The following is a 23412-nucleotide window of genomic DNA, read 5'->3' on the forward strand; positions in this document are numbered from 1 at the left end:
GCTGTTAAACCGAGTTTAACAGCATTAAATCGATTTAACACTGTACCCGTCCACACTACAATGCACTTTAAATCGATTTAAAGGGCTCTTAAAATAGATTTCTGTACTCCTCCCCAACGAGAGGAGTAACACTAAAATCGATATTAACATATCGATTTAGGGTTAGTGTGGCCGCAAATCGAAGTTATTGGCCGGATAGTTATAGTGATAGCTACCCACAGTGCAATGCTCCGGAAATTGATGCTAGCCTCGGACCATGGACGCACACCGCCGAATTAATGTGCCTAGTGTGGACGCATGCAATCGACTTCATAATATGTTTAATAAAGCCAGTTTAAGTTAATTCGAAATTATCCTGTAGTGTACACGTACCCAGAGCTAGGGACCAATCCGATGCTGACATATGTAATGGGAAACCAATCTGAAATTAACATGAGTAAAAGCCCCCAGACAAAACTGTAGCCTGCGCAAGATCAGTAGGAGTCCCCGCGTGTCAGCAGAGAGGCTTGATCACCCTCTTAGCCAGGGGACCCCTCCGTTTTTGCCAGCTCGTGTCATATAAACAAAACCACGCCCCCTAATTTGCTATGTGTCTGATATCTATACTGCTGGTCAGTTACTTCTGGAAGGTGGTATGTGTAGGGGACCCCGGAAGACATTGTTACGGTTTAAGCTACGGCCTACGCTTTCTCAAGGAGAGGTTATTAGCGGACAGAAGTTGCTAGCAGCTGCTGCTTCTAACCGGTTAAAACTGCCCTGTGTGGGAAGCCTCGGTGTTTTGGGGAACTGCAGAAAGTCTGCAGAAAGTCCCTGGCCCGAGGCCAGGGGAGGCGGCCATTGCTGATGGAAAGTTCCTTATTGCATATGTAAAGGCTAGTTTGCATGCTATTAGCATGATGCTATAATTGCTAAGGGCTAGAGCTTGCGCATCGAACTTCGCACCTGACCGAGCTGTTCGGATGTTGGACTCCCCAAGCCAGTGGCAGCAACGCGTGGAGTTCCCATTGCGGGTGTGTCACTTAACCTTCATTAAAGCCAATTAATTCACCTGTGTGTGTGGGCCTCATCCTTGCAGAGCATCCAGGCACGCAACAGTATGTATTTTGTAACTTCTGCAAGCAGCCTGCGTTTGCTAACCCACCCCCGTCTCTACCCCGCTTCTTCTGTTTTCTGCTTGCTGTTTTATTATGGTTAGCTTTGTTTTTATAGCCTGTTTTATTGCCTCGTCTCTACTCCCCTTCTTCTGTTCCCTGCCTGCTATTTCACTCTGTGTATAAGGGAAACGGTTAGTTTTGCTTTTACAGTTTGTTCTTTTGCCTTGCTTCCCCCTTTTTGTATAAAAAAGTGCATGGTTTAAGTAGATAAGAATTATAGTTAACAAGTTGCTTTCCCTGACCCAAATTGTAACCTCTTCCCATCACTAAAATAAACACAGCCATTTGGCTTTCAATTTTATTTTATTGTGTCTCGTTGTTCCTTCCCCATTAAAAAATCACTTTGTTAGGCCTGAATAAAGATATAGCAGACAAAACCAGGTATGCCAACCTGACCAAAGTCAGGCTAACAGAGGTTCGTGGGTAATACCTGAGTGGAAAACACTGAGAAGCAGCAGCATGTCTCACAAGCGCTGGGAAAAAGTGAGATAAGAGAGAAGCTGCATTCCTGGCATAGTACCAGATGTGCTGTGTTGGGAGCAGCTCGTTCGAAGAACTGATAAGAGCCCTAGTTTCCCAGCCTCCTTGTCTACACTCCCTGGTTTTGTTCTTTGTTTGTTTTTAACTCCCCTACATTTTTAATACTATTCAAAACAGCTTTTAAAAATCCATCCAACTTTGTCTTTTGAGCTAGATTATTGGGATTCCAATTAGGGTCAGTAATTAGCCAAGGTGCATTCAAATAAGCTGCAGATTTTTCTTTTACTTTTTGTCTTTCGTCTTTTGTCATGAGAGTTTTTAATAACTGATTTACATTTGCCCAAGTGGGCACATGAGTGAAAAAGATTGTGCAGAACATTCTTTCCACTGCCTCAGGATTGTCTCATAAGTGAGGCATAGTGCACTGCCAGTTAAACAAATCTGAAATTGCAAACAGGGTATGGGTAAAACCATCTCATGTTCCCCAGCAACCAGTAGAACCAGATAAGTTCTCAACGAGGCTTGTAATATCAGGGGTGTCTCAGAAACATTCTCCCTCATGGAGTTAAGTAACCTAGTGGGGGTCCACAAGGGCAAGGACGAGGGCTGCTGTAATATTGGGGGTGTTTGAAAAGCAGTCCCTGACCAAGTTTGCAAAAGGCTGGCTGGAAGCTGCACAGAGGGGGAGAGGCTGCCTGATTCCTCTGAAGATGAGGGAACATCACTCTGAGCTCCCCCTTAATTCTCCTCTGTCCCTGAACTGTCCCTAACCTGCTTTTGAATCCTTGCACTTCACCAGACGGGGAAGAACAGGAACAAAATTGTCCTCCTCCCGGTGTGGCTCTGGGGCATATGGTGGGGGATTTTTTTTACAAGAGCTCTCCATACAAACAGCTTCAAAAGCTACCCGTGCCTCCATAGGTTTATAATTATACCATACAAACAAGTAATCCATTTGTCCCGGCCTAAGATCAACCAAAATATCCCTTAAGGAGTTCATCCTATCTGTGGAAAAGATTTCACCCTCCGGCCAGTCTCTAGTCGGGGACAAATGAAAGGTAAATGATGGCCATTGGATTCAACACAGATTTTTCATCTTAAATTTAACTAGACCTTTAACTAGTCTCAGAAATCTTTTTCCAATCTCTAAGTATCAGAGACAACGGGGCATCCCCCGGGCACTTACTGCCAACTTGTCCAATTTTAATGAAGGGACTCTAACCCCTCTTTCTGAAGGGACTCTAACCCCTCTTTCTAAAGGGACTCTAACCCCTCTTTCTAAAGGGACTCTAACCCCTCTTTCTAAAGGGACTCTAACCCCTCTTTCTAAAGGGACTCTAACCCCTCTTCCCCCGGTAGAGGTAAAGGGACTCTAACCCCCACCTCCCTGCGTCGAGCGCTCGCTTACCTCTCCAGGGACTCAAACACCTGGACTGGGACTCAAACCCAGGCTGGGACTCTAACCAAGACAACTTGGATCCTGCGCAAACCTGGACTGGGACTCTAACCCAGACCTGGACTGGGACTCTAACCCAGACCTAAGTTGTCAGGGACTCTAACCCCGACAACCTGGACTCTACTCAACGGGTAGGTGGACATTGCTGGATTTCTACGAGCTTCAGCTGGTTCACAGAACATGTCTTATCGCCAACGCAGAGATCGGATCACCAGGCAAGGCTCCTCTAAACCGGAGTATGCGCGCTGCGTTGCCTCAGAGTCCGATCCCCTGCCGGATAGTCAGACAGGTCCCGGCGGAGTCGCCAAAGATGTCAGGGACTCTAACCCAGATAGCAAAGTTCGTTGTCTAATCGCGAGAGAGACAGGCAACACCAGCAAGGTCCGATCAAAAGCTCTTTATTGACAAGCGCATGCATCAATAGAGAGCAACTCGTCTCCCGAGAGAACCAGCCCGCTCTTTACATCTTAGTATAAGCCTATATAGACAGTTTCGTCGTGTCATAAATTATTCACTGGAGCAACCCACCCCCTTCTTCTAACAACTAGAAACTAAACACCTTTAGCATACATGCATGCCTAAAGTTAGAAATGTAGGGGAGTTAAAAACAAACAAAGAACAAAACCAGGGAGTGGAAACAAGGAGGCTGGGAAACTAGGGCTCTTATCAGTTCTTCGAACGAGCTGCTCCCAACACAGCACATCTGGTACTATGCCAGGAATGCAGCTTCTCTATCTCACTTTTTCCCAGCGCTTGTGAGACATGCTGCTGCTTCTCAGTGTTTTCCACTCAGGAATTACCCACAAACCTCTGTTAGCCTGACTTTGGTCAGGTTAGCATACCTGGTTTTGTCTGCTATATCTTTATTCAGGCCTAACAACTTGAACCTTATGTGTCGCAGACATGCTGACACACTCTAAGAATTTTAATAGTTTGCTGAGCCATGATGTCCCTTGACAAAAGCCATATTTGTCTCTTCCCCAACAAAACCTGTTTATCTATGTGTCTGATTATTCCGTCAGATTGATAATTCTGTCCTTTACTATACTTTCAACCAATTTGCCTGGTACTGAAATTACACTTACTGCCTTATAATTGTCAGGATCACCTCTGGATTTTTAAAAATTGGCATAACAGTAGTTATCCTCCAGTCATCTGGTAGGTTACATACCACAGTTAGTAGTTCTGCAATTTCATATTTGAGTTCCTTTAGAAGTCTTAGGTGAATACGATCTGGTCTTGATTACTTATTACTGTTTATCAATTTGTTCTAAACCTCCTCTAACAACACCTCAATCTGGGACAGGTCCTCGGATTTGTCACCTAAAAATAATGGCTCAGGTGTGGAATCTCTCACATCCTCTGCAGTTAAGGCAGATGCAGAGAAGTCTGCGATGGCCTTGTCTTCCTTGAGTTGTCCAGTAGTCCAGTGGCCCCACCACAGGCACCAACTTTTCCCAGCACCGATGGGTGCTCATGCCCCCTCCACCCTGACTCCACCACTTAACAGCAGGATACCGAGGGAGGAAAAATAACTTTTGAAGTGGTAAGAGAATGGCCTATTACAGACAGTTGACAAGAAGGTGTGAGTAACAGTAGGGAGAAATTAGTATTGGGGAAATTAAGTTTAGGTTTTGTAATGACCCAATCACTCCCAGTCTTTATTAAGGCCTAATCTGATGGTATCCAGTTTGCAAATTAATTCCAGTTCTGCAGCTTCATGTTGGAGTCTATTTTTGAAGTTTTTTTCTTGAAGAATTGCCACTTCTATTGAGTGACCAGAGAGACTGAAGTTTTCTTCTACTGGTTTTTTAATGTTACGATTCCTGATGTCAGATTTGTGTTCATTTATTCTTTCGCACAGAGACTGTCTGGTCTGGCCAATGTACATGGCAGAGGGGCATTGCTGGCGTATATCCCATTGGTAGACTGACCTCACACTTGGTAAAGGAACTCCTATCCTTTCATGTATTTATACCTGCTCCTATATTTTTCACTCCACGCATCTGATGAAGTGGGTTCTAGCCCACGAAAGCTTATGCCCAAATAAATTTGTTAGTCTCTTAAAGTACCACAAGGATTCCTTGTTCTTTTTGCTAATACAGACTAACACGGCTACCACTCTAAAAGTATAAGATAGTAACTGTAGACCCCAAAACAGAAAGGCCCATACTTTGAGAGATTGCTGTTTCAAAGATTTAGATGTGACAAAACTCACTGGGAAATGGTAGTAGTAATAATTTAGAGAGGTTTCTGAATTATTTGATTTACTTGCACATTGTGAGCATTGTAGAATAAATGAGTCCTTAGGACTAGAATGAGGAAAGGGTGGTAACTAGGCAAATAGGAATGAGGAAGGCATTCCATGTGTAAAAAAAATGTAAGTGAACAATACACTTGTAGGGTGTGGAGACTGACACTGTTGGTATAGTATTGATCTAAGATTGAGGGTTTGATATGTGAGCCAGGGTTGAGTGTGGCAGGGCCTTGAAGGTGAGAATAATTTTAAGCCTGATGCAGTGGGCAAGGGGAAACCAGTGGATGGATTCAAAGAGGTGACTAACTTATTAGATTGAAGGACAAGGAATTATCAGGCATAGTATGGATCACTTTGAGGGTGGTGAAGCAGATGTTGGTGAGGCTGAAAATGAGAATGCTGCAGTAATCATCGATACACATTCAGAAAGATACAGAAATGCATGCTCAGTGTTGGTACCCTCCTGTGTATATGCAGATATGTAGTAACCTTGCTGATCAAATGTCAGCCACGGGTCAGTAGCTCAGCAAATCAGTACTACTGAATGCAAGCTGCTTCCTTGTACTCCAGAATCTCAGCTACCACTGTAAAAGAAATTGTCTCCAGCGCTCCTCGTTGCAAGAAACCCGCAGCCACCACCAAACGTGAGCTGAGGATACGTGATGCAGTGATTTGCACCTCAGTCGGCGGCTCGGAGCGGCCCCGTTCCTCGCCCTAGGGCTATTGACTCTGCAACTGAATGGCAATGTAAACCGCCAGCGCTGTCAGCCGGTCCGTGCAGATCGGAGCGCAGCACAGGGCCCTGGGGAAGCTACTGTGAAGACAGGCGTCGTGAACGACTCACTCGTGGGAAGAGTGAGACCGTGTCCCTGCTCCCCTCTGCTCCCGACTCCGCTCCAGCGCGCGGTCCCTACCCCGGCGGAGTCCCTCCCTCCACGGCTGCAGGCTGGGCCGCACCTGCACAAGACGCAGTCGGGGACATGAACGCTCCGCGCGCCCCGGGCTGGTGGGGGCTGGGCGGAGAGCACCGAAGGGCAGGGGAGCCACAGGCGGCGCGGGGTGGACAGAGGGGTCCGGAGACATTTATCAAGCGCGTGGGCGGGCAGTCGGAGGCCCTACTCTCTATGGCTGCTCCCAGTGGCTTGTCTGGCCCGCGATTCCAGTTGCCTCACTAGCCTGGGAGGACCCAATACTCGCGCCGGCCCTGTGGCGGGAGAGGAAACGAGCTTATTTCCTCAGAGTCGAGGAGCGGCGGCCGCAACCGAAAGCATAACCGCACCGGGAACAACCTCACCTACAGTCCCGCCGGCGACTTCCTTCCACCCGGAGCTCATTCACACGGACACAGGCGGAGTGCCCCCTCGGCGCCTAATTGGTTCCCAGGTGTGCAGGCTACGCCCCGCCCCGTGGACACGCCCCCACAGGTTAGACTCGTCTCTCAAAGCCGCTGCCGCGCGCCTTCCATAGGGCAGCCACTTGCTGCCACAGGTGATGCGATTTAGAGCCGCGGACTCCGAAAGGCACCTGCCCTGGGCTGTATGGGGCTGGCATGGTGGTTGCATAGCCCCGCGTGCAGACAGGGTCCCTGAGCTGGGCGTTTGGATGCAGTGGCATCATATATTGCTGTTGCTCAAGTCTGCTTTCCATTAGCAACTGCCTCATCTCTCACACCTCATGACATTGAATAGTCCAAACCCATTTATATATGGTGCTTCAGCTGGGCTAACTGCCCAAAGCTGAGTGAAATTGGGGGGGAGATCATATAGCAAATTTGATGAAAACTGGAAGTAGGTTAAATAGAGTTTATTGGGGTGCTGGAACAATTTTTATAAGGGGGAGTGCTGGTGGAAACTATGTATTTGGTGTTTGTTATTACTACTTCAAGCCAGGGGATGCAGCAGCACCCTTAGTTCCAGCACCACTGAGATTGTCAAAAAGCCACAATTCCAAATCAGGCCAACTTTGGTTAAAAGCCCATAGTGGTTAAAAAGCAACACAAAGGTGTAACCCCCACACCTCCTGGGTGTGGTGTTCTGTTCCCATCAAGTGGCACCAAGACCACTTAGAGAGAAATGCTCCAGAGACCCCAGGTTTCCTCCTGCCCCCCCTCCCCCCAATGATTGGGATCTGTTGGTGTTACAAGTGGGGGCTTGTCCGGGATTTCAACTGGGCAGGCTTTGAAGTTTAGGACGTGCTTCCTCAGCTAGGGGAAGACCGCAGAGTCTAGTGAGGTACGAAGGCACCCCGGCAGGTTTATTGTCAAACAAAGCACAGTAGTTTCCTTTAGACTCTACAGGATATACTACAAATATGTGCCCCCTGGCAATGGACACAGCTTAGGCAGTGGCAGGACACTCCACTGCCTCCTAGGCTGGACGATGTGCACTTCCAGACCTATGCTTATACAGATGCAGAACAAATTACTCATCCCTCCTGATGTATTGAGGTGCAGCCCCTTTACTCATTAGGGTGCTGCTTCTCCTGTTACATGTTGGTTCAAACAAATCTATCCATCATGTTGTCCTTTTGACCCTGTCTTTAAGATGCACCTGCCTGTTCCTTGTTATCTCTGTGGAGTGTTCTGATGCCATCTTGGCACAAGTTCCTCTTATTAGCATGTATGTGTGGATGCACCTGCTTCTAGCAACCCTCTTCTTGCCAACTTCTGTGAGTGGGGCCTGCCTCTCGCTCACAGCCCAGCTTTTGCTCAGCAATGCCTGGAAGTACTTTGGTTCAGGATTCAGGCCTCAGACTGGGCCTCTGACATAAGAGTTTATGTTTCAGGGCTTCATCTTACTACAGGTGTGACATTCAGGGCTTCATCTTACTACAGGTGTGACATTCCCCTCTGGTTTTGTCTGGACCGATGATCTGCTAGGTCACTCCAATCCTTGACTCATGAAGCTAGCCTTACCCTGCACTGCTGTGAGAACCCCCCTCCTGGGCTGTTCACGCACAGCCTCTGGCATGTAAGCTGCTCCCAGCTACTTGCAACCGAATGACACTAGCCAATATCTGTGGTCCCTGACACAACCCTAGGAACCTCCGTCTTGCAGTGTCCAGTTATACCTGCTGGATGCTGCAAGCTTATATAAGTTCGTCAAAGAAATTGATATGTATCAGGCTTGTTATCCCAAGGGGAGTCTCTAATGTACTTCAAACCAAACACACTGCTTCAGGTAGAATAAACAAACAGATTTATTAACTATAAAGATAGATTTTAAGTGCTTATAAGTCAAAACAGAACAAGTCAGATTTGGTCAAATGAAATAAAAGCAAAATGCATTCTAAGCTGACTCTGTAATACTTTCAATGTCCTTACAAACTTAGATGTGTCTCACCACAGGAAAAACAACAAGGAGTACTTGTGGCACCTTAGAGCCTAATATATTTATTTGGCCATAAGCTTTCGTGGGGTAAAACCCACTTCATCAGATGCATGGAGTGGAAAATACAGTAGGCAGGTATAAATACACAGTACATGAAAAGGTGGGAGTTCCCTTACCAAGTTGGGGGGTCAGTGCTAACGAGACAATTCAATTAAGGTGGAAGTGGGCTAGTTTCAACAGTGGACAAGAAGGGGTGAATACCAAGGGAGGGAAAGTCACTTTTGTAGTGCTAATGAGGCCAATGTAATCGAGGTGACCCATTTCAAACAGTTGACAAGAAGGTGTGAGTATCAGCAGAGGGAAATTAGTTTTTGTAGTGACCAATCCACTCCCAGCCTTTATTCAGGCCTAATTTGATGGAGTCCAGTTTGCAAATTAATTCCAGTTCTGCAGTTTCTCGTTGGAGTTTGTTTTTGAAGTTTTTTCTTGAAGAATTGCCACTTTTAAGTCTGTTATTGAGTGTCCAGGGAGACTGAAGTGTTCTCCTACTGGTTTTTGAATGTTATAATTCTTGATGTCTGATTTGTGTCCATTTATATTTTGTGTAGAGACTGTCTGGTTTGGCCAATGTACATGGCAGAGAGGCATTGCTGGCACATGATGGCATAGATCACATTGATAGATGTGCAGGTGAACAAGCCCCTGATGGTTTGCCTAATGTGGTTATGTCCTATGATGGTGTCCCTTGACTAGATATGCAGACAGAGTTGGCAATGGGGTTTGTTGCAGGGAGTGTTTCCTGGGTTAGTGTTTTTGTTATGTGGTGTGCAGTTGCTGGTGAGTATTTGCTTGAGGTTGGGTGGCTGTCTGTAAGCGAGGACAGGCTTACCAGCACAGGCTGACGGCTCTTCAACCAGGGACTCCCCTTTGATCGGTGCTTCAGTTGCTTGGTGGTGGTGGTGTCTGTAGATGTAGGTGGAAGAGAGAGAGCCAACAAGGCAAGTGTCGATCCCTTTTATCATGTCTTTTCTTCCCTCTTGGCTTTGCCCCCCCTTCAGAGTTAGGTGAGCATTACTGAGTCTCTCCAAGCAAGGTTGAGCAATTCCTGTGGTGTGACCTCATGCAGATGAGTTACTGCATTGTAGCTCCCTTGCTGGACAATGGCTGTTGATGGGTTGATTGACACCCCACCCAGGCATTGGTTACTTTCCTTGCTGTTGCTTCTGGGGAGCTAATATGTGGCTGATTTCCCAACTTACAGCGTGTTTTAATGACCACCATACTACACAATTCTCAAAACGTCATATGCATTAATGATATACATATATGGATAGAGAAATGACTTTCAGCAGATCATAACCTTTCTCCTGAAACCTTGCAAGGCATGCTTTATACATCAGATCATGATTAGATGAAAATGAGGAATACATGGGGTTACAGCATGCTCCCCAAGGTATAGAACAGTGGTTCCCAAACTTTTTGGCATCATATCCCCTTTTTAATTTTTGAGAAACCATCACGCCCCCCACCTCTCCTTTGCCATCATCCAAACCCCACTGATCCTTGTCCCCTGACTGCGCCTTCTCGGGAACCCCACCACTGACCGCCCCCTCTCGAGACCCTATCCTGCTCCCCCTGCTCCTTGTCTCCTGACTGCTCTGACCCTTATCCCCCACACCCTGACAGGCTCCCCAGGACTCCCACACCTATCCAACCCCCCGTGCTCCCTGTCTCCTGACCACCCTCTGAGAACCTTCGCCCCATCCAACCTCTCCCTGTCCCCTGACTGCCCCCCGGGACCTCCTGCCCTTTATCCCCCACCCCCCGCTCCCCATCCCCTTACCAGGCTGCTCAGAGCAGCAGGACTGGCTTATTGGAAAGCCTGGGAGGTGGGCGGGCACAAGCACCATCATCTCATCCACGCATTGAGACCCTGCAGTTCTCCCTGTCTAACTGGCCCTGCGCTTGGAACTGGAAGCATTTCAGAGAATGCTACCATGGAGGTCCTGGAGTTCAGTCTCTTACCTAGCAGCCTAAATTTTACCTCCAGGACTTAGAAGACGCTAGAGCTAAAAGCTACAGAAATACTATAAAAGCAAACATAGAATTTACTTAAAACTAACAATTAAGAACTAACAATGATGAACTAACAATGCACAAGCTGCCCTTGTATTGTCCGCCCTTAATCTACTCAACTTTCACCAGCATTATTTTTGCACATAATTTAGGTGAAACATTAGACTTTAACTCAGTCAGAGTAAAGTCTTTTCATTCTAAAATCTCAATTTGGGGGCAGGGGGTGTCACTTTTTATATAGGGACCTTTCTGCTCTTTTGGTAATGACTTCTGATCACACGGCGATGTCTTTGATTTGTGGCTAATCCAAACATGCATGTATACTGTTTGAGTGCTTTTGTTTGTGGATTCAAGGTATTTTACACGTATATTAGGATGCCCAAATGGGTCTTAGAGCTGTACTTTGCTGTTGTGTAGGCAAGGTCTAAGAGTATCAAAGTGTCACTGTACCTTAAGAAATATAAACTGTCGTTGGAAACATACAAACTATAAGTCATTTACATTTTTGTACTTTTCATTGTCTGTTTCTTTATGAAAATTGATAAACATTTAATCTAATCTATCTATACTGAAAAAAATAAATGCTGTCCATTCATTCCTGTTGGGCTGTCCCTATACTCATATTGTACATGCTCTGATAGTTTTAAGTGGGTTGTATTAATTTTATTAGGAAATAATCTATTTTCACAGCTGAGCCGGGGCGGCTCCAAGCCGCAGTACGCCAAGCACGTGCTTGGGGTGGCAAGCCGCGGGGGGCGCCCTGCCGGTCGGTGCAAGGGCGGCAGGCAGGCTGCCTTTGGCAGCTTGCCTGTGGAGGGTCCTCTGGTCCCTCGGCTTCGGAGGACCTCCTGCAGGCAAGTCGCTGAAGGCAGCCTGCCTGCCGTGCTTGGGACAGCAAAATTCCTAGAGCCACCCCTGAGCTGAGCACAGTAGGCAAGTCTGTAAAAATGCAGATACACTCTTTGAGCATGAAAATTGAGTAAAATGAGCTTGCAAATGGCTACTGGGGGCCTACAGTTGCTTCATGTTTTTAAGGAAAAAGGTGTGATAGGTATATCCATATTTTTGTGTGTACATCCTGTATGCCCAGCTGTGAGAATGTGTCTATAAAGGCCAAATTCCACACTTGGCTGTGCAAGGTTGTCACCTATTCAAGGCCAATATTAGCCATAAACCTGTACATCAGAGGGGAGACTTTATCCCTAATTAGTTTTCATTCATACTTCCATCTACCTTTGCTTTATAGTTTTAGGAATGATTGATAATGTTTTGCTCTCTTTGATGGGCAAGACTTGTTCTTGTAATAAACCTTTTGTCCATTTCAGGGTAAAAGCTACTGATCCCATGGCAACTAATGTTTCTAATAGTCCAAGTCTGTGACTTTGCCCAGACGTCATTCAGTTCTGGCAAGTGGAGTGAACTTAGGATGTCAGCCAAGACCTTTTGGGGGATTCTTGCTCTGCTCCGAATTTTCTGGTGTCTTCTTCCTCAGACAGGTTACCTTCATCCTGATGAATTCTTCCAATCACCTGAGGTCATGGCAGGTAAATTTTACTGCATTTGTGCATGGTTATTTTTTGAAACCCAGGTTATATTAATTCTCTACATTCTAGGGGTTTAAGCAGGAAACATTACATTATTTACATTAGCAGATGTAAAAAGGCAGCATTGTTGAGCAGTTGGCTGTCACACTGACAGGCAGTGTGACTCTGAGCAGGTAACTGAACCTCTCTGCTTCAGTTTTCCCACCTGTAACATTAGAATAATATAGTACTTGCTACCTCACCAGAACAATATACTCTGAGGCTAAAATCATTAATGTTTATAAAGTATGTAATTGTACAGCTGGATTCTGATTGGATTATTGTGCTATTCTGATTATGTGAGAATAGACACAAACACAACAGTCCACAGATGGCCCTCTGTACTGGTCTTCAATCTATAAACAGCAAATCTGCCTATTGCTTCTAAGATCTCCAAAGTGGAGGACAGGATCTGGTCCAAGAGGTGAACTGCTTGATAATAGTGACCATAATGTAATTTAATTTAACATCCTTGTGGGGGGCAAAATGCCAAAGAAGCCCACCACTGTAGCATTTAACTTAAAAAAATGGGAACTACATAAAAATGAGGAAGCTATTTAAACAGAAATCAAAAGGAATTGTCACAAGAATGAAATTCCAGGAAGCTGCATGGAAACTCTTTAAAAACACCATAAGAAGGGCTCAAACTAAATGTATACTCCAAATTTAAAAAAAAGGAGGACCAAAAGAAAATGCTTCCATGGCAAAACAACAGAATAAAAGAGGCAGTTAGAGGCAAAAGGGCATCGCTTAAAAATTGAAAGTCAAATCCTACTGAGGAAAATAGAAAGGACCACAAACTCTGGCATGTCAAGTGTAAAAGTATAATTATGCAGGCCAAAAAAGAATCTGAAGAGCAATTAGCAAAAGACATACATAAACTGACAGACAAAAAAAAATTAAATACATCACAAGCAGGAAACCTGCCAAACAATCAGTGGGGCCACTGGACAATCATAAGAACATAAGAACGGCCGTACTGGTTCAGACCAAAGGTCCATCTAGCCCAGTATCCTGTCTACCGATAGTGACCAATGCCAGGTGCCCCAGAGGGAGTGGACCTAACAGGCAATGATCAAGTGATCTCTCTCCTGCCATCCATCTCCATCCTCTGACAAACAGAGGCTAGGGACACCATTCCTTATCCATCCTGGCTAATAGCCATTAATGGATTTAACCACCATGAATTTATCCAGTTCTCTTTTAAACACTGTTATAGTCTTAGCCTTCACAACCTCCTCAGGTAAGGAGTTCCACAAGTTGACTGTATGCTGCATGAAGAAGAGCACTCAAGGAAGATATAGCCATTGCAGAGAAGCTAAATGAATTATTTGCATCTGTCTCTCCACTGCAGAGGGTGTGGGAGAGATTCCCACATCTGAGCCATTCTTTTTAGGTGAAAGATATGAGGAACTGTCCCAGATTGAGGTGTTAGAGGAGGTTTTGGAACAAATGGATAAATTAAACATTAATAAGTCACCAGGACCAAATGGTATTCATCTAAGAGTTCTGAATGAACTCACATATGTGACTGCAGAGCTACTAACTGCGGTATATAAACCAATTTCTTAAATCAGCTTCTGTACCAGATGATTGCAGGATAGCCAATGTGATGCCAATTTTTAAAAAAGGCCCCAAAGGCGATCCTGACTATTACAGATTGGTTAACCTAACTTCAGTATCAGGCAAATTGATTGAAACTATAGTGAAGAACAGAATTATCAGATGCATAGACGAACACAGTTTGTTGGGAAAGAGTCAGTATGGCTTATGTAAGGGAAATCGTGCCTCACCAATCTATTAGAATTCTTTGAGGGGTTCAACAAACACATGGAAAGGGGTGATGCAGTAGTGTAGTGGGGTGGCTGCCCCACTCCTGGGTAAAAGGGATTAAAAGCAGTGAAAGCAGCTGAGTGAGTAGCTGACCACAGGTGTGGCCAGCTCAGTCAGGGCCCAGCTGGCCCTGATAAGAGGGCTGTGGGCCAGGAACTGTAGGAGTCTCACTCTAATCCTGGAGTGGGAAGGGCTAGCTGCCTGGGAGCAAGGTACTTGAAGCAGAGCAGAGCAGAGCAGAGCAGAGCAGGGCAAGGGCAAGGGCAAGGGCAAGGGCAAAGGGAGCTTATTGAAGGCCTATGAAGGTACTGGGGCTACAGAGGTGCAGCCTGGGAATAGGCAGAGGCAGCAGGTCCTAACCCCTTGCCAATGAGGTGTGGCCATTACAGACTGCAGTCTGCCCCAGTGAACGGGGGCTAGATGATGACTGGCAGTAGCCTCTGAGGCAAGGTGAGTTTAGAGGGTTGGAGGTTCCCCTGGGAAGGGAGACCCAGAGTGTGGGGGTACTGCAGTGGGCAGAACCCTGAGGAAAAGGGCACTGGGGTCCAGGAGGGACGTGGGGGCCAGTGGCATGTGAGACACCAGCCAGTAGGAGGTGCTCTGTATGCTGGAGAGCTAATTCACAGATGACCAGCAGGAGGCGCCATGCCAGTGAATCTTCACTTTGCTACAAGTAGATATAGTGTACTTGGACATTCAGAAAGCCTTTTACAAGATCCTTCACCAAACGCTATTAAGCAAAGTAAGCAGTCATGGGAAAAGAGGGATAGTCGTCTCATGGATTAGTTACTGGTTAAAAGACAGGAAACAAAGCATAGGAATAAGTTGTCAGTGTTTAGAATGGAGAGTGGTGAATAGCAGTGTCCTCCAGTGATCTGTACTGTTCAACATATTTATAAATGATCTTGATAAAGGAGTAAATAGTGAGGTGGCAAAGATTGCAGACGATACAGTATAGTTAAGTCTAAAGTAGACTGCAAAGAGTAACAATGGGGATCTCACAAAACTGGGTGTATGGGTAACAAAATGGCAAATGAAATTCAAAGTTGATAAATGCAAAGTAATGCACATTGGAAAATATAATCCCAACTCTAAAGACAAAATTATGTGATCTAAATTAGCAGTTACCACTTAAGAAAGAGATCTTGGAAGTCGTTGTGGATAGTTCTCTGAAAACTTCAGCTTAATGTGCAGCAAAAGTCTAAAAAGCTAACAGAATGTGAGGAACCATTAGGAAAGGGATGGATAGTAAGATAGAAAAGATCACAGTGCCACCATATAAATCCATTTTATGCCCACACCTTTAATACAGTGTGCTGTTCTGGTTCCCCCCTCCGCCCCCCCATATCAAAAAAGATATATTGGAAATGGATAAGGTGAAGAGAAGGGCAACAAAAATGATTAGGTGTATGGAACAGCTTGCCAGAGAGATTAAAAAGACTGAATATTCAGCTGGGAAATGAGAAGACTAAGGGTGGGGAAGGAGTATGGTAGAAGTCCATAGAATTGTGAATGGTCTAGAGCAGGTGTAGGCAATTTATGGCACGCGTGCTGAAGGCAGCATGCGAGCTGATTTTCAGTGGTGCTCACGCTGCCTGGGTCCTGGCCACTGGTCCGGGGAGCTCTGCATTTTAGTCTAATTTTAAATGAAGATTCTTAAACATTTTAAAAACCTTATTTACTTTACATACAACAATAATTTAGTTATATATTATAGACCTATAGAAAGAGACCTTCTAAAAACATTAAAATATATTCCTGGCACGCGAAACCTTAAATTACAGAGAATAAATGAAGACTCGGCATGCCACTTCTGAAAGGTTACCAACCCCTGGTCTAGAGAAAGTGAATAAGGAAGTGTTATTTACCCCTTCACATGGCACAAGAACCTAATAAAATTAATAGGCAGGATGTGAAAAACAAACAAAAGGAAGTAATTCTTCACACAATGCACAGATATTGGGCTTGGTGCAGCAAATATTGAGTAAAATTCTATATACTTTGTTAAGAAAGTAGTCAGATTAGGTGATCACAGTGGTCCCTTTTGGCCTTAAAAATCTCTGAATTCTTCAGGCTCTCTGTATGCAGAACACCTGTTGAAGCTAATGGATATTCTGCATGTTGCGTGACTGTAGCATTGGAACCTAATTCTATTATCTAGGAATTGTAATTGATTAATAACAAAGGTATGTCTAGTATATTTATATAAAATGGGCAGGTTGTTTGAAAATATTTTGAGAACTGAACTTTCCATTTGAACATTTTAAAATTAATAATACTTAGCCTTCATATAATATTTTTCATCTACAAAAAGCACTATACAAGTACCAACAAATCCTCAGAACCCCCACGTAAGGTGGGTTCTGTATGTATTATAATTAAGGATATGATTTTTTATGGAGGTCATGTATTCTGTCACCTTAACAGACCTCTGTGAGTTCTTCAGCTTCTGCTCTGGCTGCAGGAGCAGCCCCCACCGCAGGAACAGCGCTGGGGCTGGAACAGTGGCAGCCCTTAAGGCTGGAGCAGCGGCAGAGAGTTGGAGAGCCCTCAGGGCCAGAGCAGTAGCCAGGACTGGAGCAGCCCGAGCAATCAGGGCTGAGTCAGTCCCCAGGGCTGGAGCAGCGTCTGGAGCTAGAGCAGCCCCCATGGCCGGAGCAGGCCTTAAGCCTGAAGCAGCCCCCACAATCAGAGCAGCTGCCAGGGCTGGAGCAGCTCAGATGGTAGAAGTTTTTATTTTGGGCACAGGAAGATCTGATTTCTCTTTCTGTTCTCACCATGAAGTTCTAAATAGCCATGGTGGACAACATAATAACTACTCTGAAGTCCTAGATGGTTATAGTTTTGTTACAGTATTATTGTCCACTTAACTATGCTGCTTCTCACAGCAAACTGTATTTTTAATGCATGTTTACTGGTCAATTTACCAAAACGTATCATCTGCTTTTCTTCTCCCTCCGCAGGAGATATTTTAGACCTACAAGTCTATTATCCCTGGGAATTCCTTTCCAATTCTCCTTGTAGAACAGTTGTGTTCCCATTAATTACATCTGGCATTACCTACTGGATGATCAAGTCTTTGCAACAGCTAGGCATGTGGTCAAATGGCATCAATAGCTACACCCTTCTTGTGTCACCTCGTCTTCTCCTCACCACCTTTTCTTTCATACTTGACTATAGTGTGTATCGGCTAGCTCCTTTCTGGGGTGCAGATCGGTGGAACGCCATGGTTCTGCTTGCTGGGTCCTATGTCACACTAGTATTTTACACAAGAACATTTACTAACACACTTGAAGGACTTCTGTTTGCCCTGCTGATGGTACTAGTATCTCCAAAAGCAGTTGGTTATGGAACAGACATCAGCCAGGCGAAACCTACCAGTAGCAGTCTCATAGGGATTATAACAGTTGCTGGGTTTTTCAATAGGCCAACTTTTCTGGCATTTGCTTTAATGCCACTGCTTTACTGGGCAGTTTTAAATACCACTTCTCAGCACAGCATTAAAACTATTGCAAACCACCTCTTGAAGCTTGTTTCAAGCACAGCTTTCACTGCCATCATCTTCACAGCAGCTGATACATTATATTTTACCTCCATTGGATCAGAGATTAGCCTATACAGCATTAAAAAGAATGGCCTGTTAAGCACCATAGCTCAAATAAATCAGAATGTAATAGTGACCCCTTTTAATTTTCTTCGCTATAATCTTAATCCCCATAATCTTGCACAGCATGGGATTCACCCAAGATTTACTCATTTTGCAGTCAATGGGATAATGCTGTTTGGGATCCTGCACATTCTGGCCATCAGTGTTGGTTTAAAAATGCTGAAAGTAAACATCCATCTATTATCATGGATCAGACTACATAACTATAGGCCACCTACATTGTTAATGCTTGCCAAGGGCAATCCAACATTATTATTATTCTATTTTGTTCCTTTGGCATTCCTTTCCCTATTCAACCACCAAGAACCTCGATTCCTCATTCCTCTTATTTTACCACTAGTCCTATTGATCACACCGCAGAATAGAACCCTGAAGTGGAAACCCATCATTATTATTTTCAATGTTCTTGGTGCCCTTTTGTTTGGGTGCTTACACCAGGGAGGGCTGATCCCATGCCTGTTTCATTTAGAACAGCTCATACATTCTACAGAGTTCCTGAACCATCCAGCACACTATATTCTACTCTTTGCTCACACCTATATGCCTCCCAGGTTTCTGCTCAGTATCAACAAGAGAGACCCATTAGTAGAAATAATTGATATGGCTGGAACTGAAGAAAACACCCTCTGCCAAACACTGGGACAATTAGCAAACAACATTGCCTGTGGGACTAGAGAGACTGATAAAGAAAGAACTTGTCATTTTTTTGTTATAACCCCTGGTACAGTCAGAACAACAATACAAAAATGTGGGGTTTTGTTCAAGAATGAGACGTTAATATTTCCACACTTGACAATGGAAGATCCACCACAAATATCCTTTCTATTCAGTGAAAAATGGAGAAGTCAGTTAGGACTATACATCCTTCAGATAGACAGAAATGAACAGAGCATTTAGTTATTAGAGGATTTATGTTTCACTTTTTAATTGTATTTTAGTCTGGTGAAAGTTGCTGGATCAACAGTCCTGGAGATTGATGTTCTCTCCCTTTATTCACAGACATGAGTACAGCACAAGCAGTGGGAGTGCAAACTTCCCCATATTGTCCCCCCCCACTATAACCCTCACCAGTGTTCCTTAGCCCTGTTCTGGATGGATGCTATCTAAGTGTGAGGTCATTCAATCTCCAGAATTGTTTTTACACCAGGATAATTTTCCTGCTGGGAGAGGACTAAATCAGAGAAAAAAGACTTAAATTCTCTGCACAAAACTTTCCAGACGGTTTTGGGTCAGTTCTTCTTGTGTCAGGTATAATGTTTCATTTTTTGATTTCTTTTATTATATCTCTTGGATTATACTTTTTATTTATGTGCCTTAATGCTACAGATAAGCATTCAGGGCCTCCTCCCAGTAGTTACAGCAGGCTCCAGTCATGATATAGAATTCATCTTTATGAGCACCTCAGTTACAGGATTGTGCATGATCAGATATATCCTCTCAAGGGATTGTATCATGTCCTTGAAAAAGGAGTGGGATTAGTTTCATTGTCTAGTAATGTCTAATGTTTTATCACTAGCAAGTCAGATCCTAGGAATGGAAACCCCAGGTTCAAGTCCCAAACCAGCCACTGCTTAGTCTTACTGTTCATTTAGCTTTTCCTGCTACAGGGCCATTTATTTGTGGAAACAGTATATTTTAAATTGCCTTTCTGTTAGGAGTGGATCTGAACTTGAACCCTGGATCCACAGATCCCTGAACTACAGTGAAGGGAATTGCAGAAGTTGAACCAAGATCTGGATAGAAATTTCACACAGGTGACCCCCTTTGGAAACAGGAGTTTCGTTCTGGGCATTATGGACAAACACTTCCAGACTTCGGGGAAATATTAATCCTGATCCAAACCTTGTATGTCAAGCCGTCTGTTTCAGATGAACCTGCCAGTGATAAATGGGACCTGTTCAAATGCCAGTCATACTACACGAAGGGCATGGTACATACAGTTTCAGATCTTAAATGCCAATTTTACAAGCAGACCAAATAATGGACTATGAAGATAGTTTATGGGGCCAAGTTATAAAAAGAAATCAAGACCAAGTCCTAATATCAAGAATTTATCATTGTTTGCCAGATTTCACAGAAGACAATGCCCATGCTTGGCATTCTGATCAATGTAAATAGTTTTTGGTCTCTGCAAAGCACTTTATACTAGGGGGGAAAGCTGTTTTTCCTAACTGTGGAAATGCATGTAGGTTATGTGTGTTTGTTTGCTTTGCTGTTTTATGTAACATTACAAGAAGGTATGAAAACACCTTGATACTGTACTGTATTTTTCAGGTTAATTCTATGGTTTTTTATGCTGCTACATGTTTCTGGAAAGAATCTTGTTCCATATGTTTTGTGTTATAGTTGGGTGGGGGTGTTGTACTAACTTTTCAGAACCATATTTAATATTTCAGAACTTCCTTGGTGTTCATAGCAGAATTAAGTGAAGGCTCTTAGTAAAGACCTGTACTTCTTTTCTATATCTTGGAATGTATATAACCTCCATCACCATAGTATCTGAAAGTCTTATAGCTCCCATTTGATATAGTGAACTATTATTCTCCATGGTACACTGAAATCGTGTGGCTTTTCTATGGTCACAGAGGCAGCCTGTCTCTTACCAGGTAGATCTTTGCTGTTTATATGTGGGCCCATATACCTTGCATATGTAAAATGCCTACTGACATCAAGTGGAGTTTTTAGGTGTGCAAAGGATGCAGGACATGCCTGTATGTGTGTCAGATTTAATCTTAGTTCAATAGCACTCTTCATCTTCAAGCATACAAAATGTTATACACATTAAGTGTACACAGGAAATTCAGCTACTACTGTAATGGACCATGATTACTCTTCAGCACACAGCAACATTACACAGATTAAAAACAGGCAGTGAGAAATACCATCTCCAACTGAAACTGTATGGAGGGAAAGAAGGTTAATAGACCTTTGTATTATGATGTATTGCCCATTAAGATAGCAACATACTGTTTTATATAATTCTTTCAAATAACACATTCTGAGGGCTATTTTAATACTGACATTTCTTTCTGCCCCCACCACAGCCAGGGACTTGCTCTGGGCAAGTGATTTAATCTTTCTGTGACTCATTTTACCTATCTGTAAAGTGGGGTTAATACTTACCCCACCCAACATCTAAAGTTCTTTGAGATCTTCAGATGAAAGGGGCACTATAAATGCAAAGTATTACTATTGTATATAAGATGCCTCCTGTGACAGATATGGCAATTTACTGCAATATCTTTGGGAGATCTTACTGTATTAAGTATATGTAACATTGTGGGCCAGACACTGTATGTAATTCCATGGGGGTGGGTGAACACAGCTTCTCCAGGAACTAAGAACAGTGGGGGTGATTTGGAAAATTTACTTAGGTTGTAATCAGTGATGAGCTTCCAAAATCTAAGGACCGGTTCCCTACCGGGTCCTCGGTGGCACTTAGGTGGCGGGGCAAGGTGTATGTGTGGGGGTGTCTTCACTCGCTCTGCATTTTTGGCAGCATTTCAGTGACAGGTCCTTCACCCGGAGTGAGTGAAAACACCCCCCGGCCTCCGAAGTGCCGCCAAAGACCCAGTAGGGAACCACACCATGAGTACAGTACAAACCTCACGTGCCTGTCTCCCTCCCCACCCATCTGACCCCAACTCACATCCTGCCCCCGACTGCCCGCCTCAGAACCCGCAAGTTTCTCCTCTCCCCCCACCCCTCCGGGGGTAGCAGCAGCAGTCCGGGGCTCCAGGGGCTATTTAAAGGGCTGGGGCTCCCAAGCTTCTACTGCCCCGGCCCTTTAAATAGCTGCCAGAGCCCTGGAGAAGTGACGGGGCTCCCGTGGCTATTTAAAGGATGGAGCAGCAGAGGCAGCTGGGACCCCAGCCCTTTAAATAGCCCCCGGAGCCCCCCACTACCCCTGGGCTCTGGGGCTATTTAAAGGGCCCGCGGCTCCCCTGCTTCTACCGACCCGGTCCTTTAAATAGCTGCTGGAGCCCTGGAGTAGTAGCGGGGCTGTGGCGGCTATTTAAAGGGCTGGGGCGATAGAAGCAGCGGGAGCCCCGGACTTTTTAAATAGCCCTCAGAGCCCTGCAGCCCTACCCCCAGGGCTCCAGCAGTGGGGCTCTAGTGGCAATTTAAAGGGCCTGGGGCTCCAGCCCCTGCTGGGAGCCTCAGGCCCTTTAAACTGCCCCCTGAGGAAGACGGGCCGCCCCTTTAGCAACTGGTTCTACACCGGCTTCTAAATTTAACAACCTGCTCTTGTGAACCAGCTCCAGCTCACCACTGGTTGTAACATCTCCAGAGTTACCACAACTAGGAGAGGCTCACATATATTGGTTCAAACTGGATTCTCTAGAGACCAGCAGACAAAGAGTAGAGTTTTAGAGAAACAGCCTGAATTTAAACTGACTCGGGGCCTTCTTTCTGATCCAGCAAACTGATTGTGGGGAAAGAACAATTGCATTCTGCCAATAAATTGCATATCTTATTTTACGCTTTCATGCCTATTGTGGGGATAGTTATGACAATAAAAGAATTAAAGTTAGCTTAAGTCTGGTTAAGAAAATAATATACACCTCTACCCTGATATAACGTGATATATATAACATGAATTTAGATATAACGCAGTAAAGCAGTGCTCCAGGGGGGTGGGGCTGCGTGCTCCGGTGGATCAAAGCAAGCTCGATAATGCGGTTTCACCTATAATGCGGTAAGGTTTTTTGGCTCCTGAGGACAGCGTTATATCAGGGTAGAGGCCATGAGAATAAGTAGTATTACTTATTGCTTGTAGTGTGGGAAGGATGTTTGGTTCAAAAGGTAACCAATAAAATAAAGAGCTGCAGTAACAAACAAAAACTGTCTTAAAAGAAACAAGCACAAACCTTCCCACCGTTCTGCTGATATCAAGGAGTGAGGAGGAGATAAGAAGGAAAGATCTTGGAAGAAGGAAAATAGCAAAGATAAACTGCTTCAAATGGGATTTTTGCTCAAAATAGCAAATTAGCTGAAGGATATAAAGCGAGCCATGAATCTGAAGGTTGTTTGTGAGACCCTGCCTGATCATGCTGGAGTGCACTAGGATTAGATGATTTTTACTTAGGTCTGGTGTGTCTTTAAGTAAGTATACTGATCAGATGTTTACAACTACTTTGTTACTGTAGTGGATGTAGTGACTGCTTATTTTTAGGTTGTTAGGCATGTTCAGAGCAATTGTATAAAATACCATTTGGCCTTTGGACTTAATAAAGGAATTATAGTTAAATTACTGTCTGGTGGTCTCCTATATTATTAATTTCAAATATTATTGATAATTCCAACACATATTCTGGAAGATTGTGCAATGGGCACATTTTACAACTTTCAAAATACACTGTTACTGTCTTTTACTAGATGTCTATCTAGACTCTAGCACAATGTTACCCCAACCATGTTTTGCATATTTGAGAGGGAGGAAAAAAGGTATTGTGACGGGTTCGGTCAGAGACCCCCTTGGGACTGTCACCTGATTTACTGAAAATACCTCTGAGCCTCCATACCAGCTGGGGACTCCAGAACCCTGCCCTGTTGAGTCAGACATGCTAGCCAGCT

At 44.5% G+C, this 23412-nt stretch overlaps 1 protein-coding gene across 2 annotated transcripts; it reads left to right on the forward strand.

The window, feature by feature from the left end:
• Positions 1-689: 689 nt before the first annotated feature.
• PIGZ (phosphatidylinositol glycan anchor biosynthesis class Z) lies at positions 690-20426 on the forward strand. 2 transcript variants are annotated; one of them, XM_050963922.1, is made up of 3 exons: positions 690-1094; positions 12078-12296; positions 17132-20426. In XM_050963922.1, exons 2-3 carry the CDS (start codon positions 12107-12109, stop codon positions 18730-18732), a joined length of 1791 nt encoding a protein of 596 aa, XP_050819879.1. In that variant the 5' UTR covers positions 690-1094; positions 12078-12106; the 3' UTR covers positions 18733-20426. The 2 variants fall into 2 exon arrangements, with proteins under 2 accessions (XP_050819879.1, XP_050819880.1); XM_050963923.1 differs by lacking the exon at positions 690-1094 and adding an exon at positions 4375-6771.
• Positions 20427-23412: the final 2986 nt, after the last annotated feature.

This window comes from Gopherus flavomarginatus, chromosome 8 (assembly GCF_025201925.1).
Source record: "Gopherus flavomarginatus isolate rGopFla2 chromosome 8, rGopFla2.mat.asm, whole genome shotgun sequence".
In the NCBI taxonomy this organism is placed as follows: domain Eukaryota; kingdom Metazoa; phylum Chordata; order Testudines; family Testudinidae; genus Gopherus; species Gopherus flavomarginatus.